General features: G+C 38.0%; 1 protein-coding gene across 1 annotated transcript; it reads left to right on the forward strand.

Annotated features, from left to right (window-relative positions):
* The first annotated feature begins 1,470 nt into the window (after positions 1-1,470).
* Positions 1,471-4,619, forward strand: LOC128244348 (chymotrypsin-1-like). The gene is made up of 6 exons (XM_052962363.1): positions 1,471-1,510; positions 2,183-2,390; positions 2,618-2,711; positions 3,259-3,424; positions 3,724-3,872; positions 4,455-4,619. The coding sequence occupies exons 1-6, from the start codon at positions 1,471-1,473 to the stop codon at positions 4,617-4,619; spliced, it is 822 nt and encodes a 273-aa protein (XP_052818323.1).
* Positions 4,620-5,964: the final 1,345 nt, after the last annotated feature.

The following is a 5,964-nucleotide window of genomic DNA, read 5'->3' on the forward strand; positions in this document are numbered from 1 at the left end:
TTCACCATGTCATACAACGAGACGTTCATATATTGTACTTGTGGGCACCCTTGCTAACTCTTGGTATTAGGTCTAGCAGTAGAGCGTTCGCTTCTGGTGTGGAAGGTTCTGGGACCAACACTTCACCATGTCATACAACGAGACGTTCATATATTGAACTTGTGGGCACCCTTGCTAACTCTTGGTATTAGATCTAGCAGTAGAGCGTACGCTTCTGGTGTGGAAGGTTCTGGGACCAACACTTCACCATGTCATACAACGAGACGTTCATATATTGTACTTGTGGGCACCCTTGCTAACTCTTGGTATCAGATCTAGCAGTAGAGCGTTCGCTTCTGGTGTGGAAGGTTCTGGGTCCAACACTTCACCATGTCATACAACGAGACGTTCATATATTGTACTTGTGGGGACCCTTGCTAACTCTTGGTATTAGGTCTAGCAGTAGAGCGTTCGCTTCTGGTGTGGAAGGTTCTGGGTCCAATTCTACACATTGTTATACTGCCATTCGTCAAAATATGGTACATGTGTCTCCCTTGCCTTACTCCTGGTATACGATGTAGGTCGAGGGTTACGTACTGGAACATCGAAGGTACTTTTGAGTACCGGGCCGGAATTCATACATCAAAAGAAATGTCTTAGCGTAAGTCAAAGTTCTAACTTTTTTAAAGTCGAAATAAAGAGTATATAAGACTTGTATAAATTGCATATAAATGTTATGTTATACAATAAATAATACTAAAAATGCGTTAAAAATACACGAAATCATTTGCGATTTATTTTTTCCCGAGAAAAACGTTCTTCAGGATTACATAAGTCACACAAAATCACCAAAGTGGCCGTTTTTTATCGTGATCTTTTTCATCACTATTGTTTTATTTCTTTTGTTAAAGTGACGCTCTTATTCAAAATCAATACATACACATGTATAACAAACATCAATCTTGACTGATAAACCTCTACCTACTTACAAAATAATATATTTATGGAAAATATTATTGACTTATAACAAGATTGTAAACGTGTATTTGATAGCAGAGAGCGCAAAAATATTAAATGATTGATGAATTGGTCTTATAAGGTAGAAATACTGTGTTTTGTGCCCATTTCTTTCAAATTAAACTCGATATCTTTCATTAGTACCATTGTTTTCGACATTAATTCATCCTTTTTGGAATATTGAAACAATATTATTAATTGTGGTAAATCTTATTTGGGAGTAAAAGTGCATCTTTAAACGTCTTACAAGTGCTTTAAAGAGGGATTATAAAACTGTAAATCGCCAAATAACGGTTTAAATTCCAAACACGGCCATTCAAGAGCCTTATATCGGCCATATCCATGTCCACTCATGGCGCTTGGCCACTATTCAGCTGTCTAGTTTCCGACCGCCACTTGACACGCGGCCGCCACCTACAGGGTATAAAAGCCCGGCCCGCTAGTCAGCACCATATCTTTGGACGTCTAGTGACCATGGTTGTTCTAAATCTTACTGTCTTCGCTGTACTGATTGGTGAGGTTTTTGTTTCATTTTAAGTTTAAATTCAAGTGTATATACATATTTGATAAATCGGTTGTTTTATAGCGCGCACAGATAATACACAATTTCATTACATGCTTTTCTGTGGTTAATAGAGATCTATCAGTGAAATAAAATTAAAATTTCACTGCTTCAAACAGTGAAAATATCATTTTGATATTGCTTATTGTTTTGAAATTTTAGCCCGCTCTCATTTCCAAATCAAACTTCAGCGCGCACAGGGCTGGGGCACAATATTCACGACGTCATTTCTGAAATGACGTTACGATCGCGTAGAAAAAAAAACGATAAACTCTCATTTTATTTCATTTTTAGGCACATAATAAAAGGAAAAAATGTTCATTTCAGTGTAAATTTGTAATACATTTCACCTCGTGACCACCAAAAGTAAATATTTCACTCGTGGCTATGCCATCGGTGAAATATATTACGCTCTTACACTGAAACAATGTTCCCCTATATATTTTACGTTATCTGTATTCATTGTATAAAGACCAAATATATTATATTGTTCATCTTCTCCTTTATATTTCATTAGACTGATGCTTTATTGAATTCTAACGATAAAGTATTTGTATTTTGGGTATCAATTTAAAGGCACTTATCCAAATTTAAGTAATAACCTTTTTTGCCCGACCAATACAGGAGCGGCGCTGGGTTCTACTCTGTATGTGAGCCGCCCTCTCTCCAAAGACGGTCCGTCGAGCGGATCGCGGATTATCAACGGGATGGAGGCTACCCCGGGAGAGTTCCCGCACCAGGTTACACTCCTGAATAACGGCTACCACTCGTGTGGTGGATCCGTCATCGCCAACGACTGGGTCCTCACCGCCGCCCATTGCGTCGACGGACAGTGAGTAGATACCACATACATCATCATAAAAGGAATTTGTCTAAATCTTTCATGTTTAAAATAGTCACAGTAGTCAACAGTCATAATATAGACCAGTTAAAGACAGTTATATTACTTTGTTTCTTTATGAGAAATAAAGGCGCGGATATTTAGGGCGAGGGTAGGGGATTGTAAACATGCGTGGGTTTGATGCCATATTGATTGGTAATATCCGGTGTGTTTTACAGGACGCTGTCCTCCCTGGCTGTGGTGGTAGACCTTCACGACTTCAGCAACCCCGGCAGCAGCTACATCTGGTTCGATATCGCACAGATCATCATGGTAAGACATACGTGTCCTTGTGTCAATTAAAATGAAATTTCAACTTTCGAATCATGGAAGCTTTTGTTTGTTGTTTGAATTTCATGGCATGCAAAGCTATTGTTTTTTTCAACTTGGCAAAAACTCGTTCATTGTAGTATTGCCACTCTGGCTCTCTCATCGTAATCTTTGCACACCTTGTTCTCTCACCGTAGTATTTGAACGCTTTTCTCATTGTTCTATTGGCACACTTTAGTATAGCATCGTAGAATTGCAACTATTGTTCTCTCACCGCAGTATTTGAACGCTTTTTTCATTGTTCTATTGGCACACTTTATTATATCATCATAGTATTGCAACTATTGTTTTCTCATCGTAGTATTTACACATTTTATTCTCTCAGCGTATAAACTTTGTTCAGTCGTAGAGTCTTTGGATGCTTAAACATTACTGAATCTTCGTTTTTTTAATTTGATAATTTTAACGCTTGTGAAATGTATATATAGGAACGTAAAATGCAATCGTAAGCATGCACACCGAGATTATTTGAAACATTTTCTTCTTTTAGCATAACAATTACAACAAGGGGCCCGGTGGTTTCCCTAACGATGTGGCTCTGCTGCGTCTGTCCAGATCCACACAGCCGGATATCACGAAAAACATCATCGAGTTGGCACCGGAAGGGACGTCGTTCGCCGGCGATAGATGCACAATTTCCGGTTGGGGCACCACAGGTATCAACTCATGGATGCTTAGTAACGTCGGGCTTGAGAACGTTGATTTGTTTGTTACCATTCCCACAATGTTATTACAAACTCGCCAATTGCGCAGGGATTTCTGTATTATATTTGCCGTCTTCATTTGAAATGCGTTCTATCAAAAGCCTTGTTTTTGCTAAAACACATGGTATAAGAAATAATTTTATTCGGAGTAGTGATAGTAGTGTAAATGATTCATTCACTACATTGTATAATAAATTACAATTTCTATTCAAAATATTTGACTAAACGTGTTAGCTGTCCGTTCTCCACAGAGACCGGAAACGGCGCTGTCGTTCTGATGAAAGCTGACGTCGACGTCCTCACGAAGACGCAATGCGCGGTGTACTGGGGCTCCAGCATCCTCGACCAGCACGTGTGTATCTGGGGTCAGGACACCGCTCAAGGATCTGGCTCATGCAACGTAAGCTTTCCTTTAAATTCCACTTTCCCACCGGATTAAATAACATTGCCTTCGTCGTTCTTGTAGCAGCACTCTCTCAGACAATGTCATGAAACGGGTATTCAGAAGGGTTTTTCCCTTTTATATTGTATATAAATGGTTTTATCTTGGGCTTTGTTCGCGCTGGAGATTAAAATTAGCTGTCTAACTGATCAACCTTTCAATACTTCTTTTGCAGCAGTATCCAAATATTAAAATAATAATAAGTGTTTAAAACACTGTGTTTACAGCGTGTTTCATAGTCGGTAAGGGTGGTAAACCAATTTCCCTCACCATCGTATTATACCCATTCGGTGAGCACGTTCCGTTATACTATCATTTTTCTTCATTGACCATATTGTGGGTGCTTTGAACTTTAAGATATGTCGAATACGACACAATATATAATAATCTAGAGTTTTATGGTGATTTTTAAAATGTAATCTTAGGATTATATCACATACATTATTAAAAAGGAACAGCTTAAATAAATAAATGAATACAAACTCGTCTTTATTATGCTCTATACTCACTCTTGGTATGTAATGCTCTACTGTATTGTAGGGTGACAGCGGCGGCCCGCTCGTCTGCCGGGGTTTCCTGGCCGGTGTCACATCATGGGGACGCAGCGGGTGTCACGACAACGGTTTCGTCACATCCCCCAGCATCTACGCGAGCGTAAGCCACTTCCGGTCCTGGGTAAACAGCAACTGCGGCGGCTGCCTCTAGTTGAATTGTGTTCTTGTTATTTCGAATTTGAAATAAAAATCTACGCATTCACCTCAGTCTGTTATTTGGAACCCATAAACGAAGTGCAATAGTTACAGACTATATGTATCTTATTCGTCTTCCGAATACAGATGACAAACGCTTACATTGATTCATATAAGTAAAAGACGGTATTCTTGTACGGTTAACATGGTTACCTTGTACGGTTAACATGGTTATCTTGTATGGTTAACATGGTTATCATGTATGGTTAACATGGTTATCATGTATGGTTAACATGGTTATCTTGTATGGTTAACATGGTTATCTCGTATGGTTAACATGGTTATCTTGTATGGTTAACATTGTTGCGTTGTTGGTTTAGTTCTTACAACAACATGCGGAATGGGTTAGATTCATAAGATCTCAAATGGAGTTACATGTTTATTCATTCATCCCAAAGCATCAAATGAAATACAATACTACAGGCATGGCTTTATATGAAACATAGTACTCAGTATGAATAACTACAATAAAGAAATATGCTGTAGTATATCAAGAATTGTGTCCCTTCGATACATTTACATTAAGAATGCAACAAGCATGGTTATCTCGTATGGTTAACATGGTTATCTCGTATGGTTAACATGGTTATCTTGTATGATTAACATGGTTTTCTTGTATGATTAACATGGTTGGCTTGTGAGGTTAACATGGTTATCTTGTATTGTTAACATGGTTATCTTGCATGGTTAACATATGTATCTTGTATGGTTAACATATGTATCTTGTATGATTAACATGGGTATCTTGTATGGTTTACATGGTTATCTTTCATGGTTAACATATGAATCTTGTATGATTAACATCGGTATCTTGTATGGTAAACATGGTTATCTTGTATGGTAAACATGGTTATCTTGTGTGATTCACATGGGTATTTTGTATGGTTAACATGGTTATCTTTTATGATTAACATGGTTATCTTGTGTGGTTAACATGGTTATATTGTATGGTTAACATGGTTATCTTGTATGGGGTAAAAAATGGGGTAATATGTATGGCTTCCAAACACGTGCCATTGAGAGTTGATACAAATCTCCATTCAAATCAACGCTTTCTGCCACTCATACATTTCAAGGTATTTTAACGTATGATCTTAGGGACAGAAATAAAGGGTAATTAAAATTTAACACTGTTTTATTCATGTCGTCATTTCAACCTGGGGCCGTTATTTGTCTAGACTCAGATTTAGGAAAAAAACACTTTTATTAGATTCTTAAAAGTCAATGAAATGAGGTCTGAACTTGTTCGTTTTGCACCAGTCAAATGTAACCACGACCCAAAGGTCTGGGGGTATACCAGG

The sequence above is a fragment of the Mya arenaria genome, chromosome 8 (genome assembly GCF_026914265.1).
Source record: "Mya arenaria isolate MELC-2E11 chromosome 8, ASM2691426v1".
NCBI lineage: Eukaryota > Metazoa > Mollusca > Bivalvia > Myida > Myidae > Mya > Mya arenaria.

Excerpts from the sequence above, each read along its gene's own strand:
- LOC128244348 (XM_052962363.1), top strand. The coding sequence starts at position 1,471 with ATGGTTGTTCTAAATCTTACTGTCTTCGCTGTACTGATTG. Across the intron at positions 1,511-2,182 it reads TGTCTTCGCTGTACTGATTG|GAGCGGCGCTGGGTTCTACT; the intron begins GTGAGGTTTTTG and ends CGACCAATACAG. Across the intron at positions 3,873-4,454 it reads AAGGATCTGGCTCATGCAAC|GGTGACAGCGGCGGCCCGCT; the intron begins GTAAGCTTTCCT and ends ACTGTATTGTAG.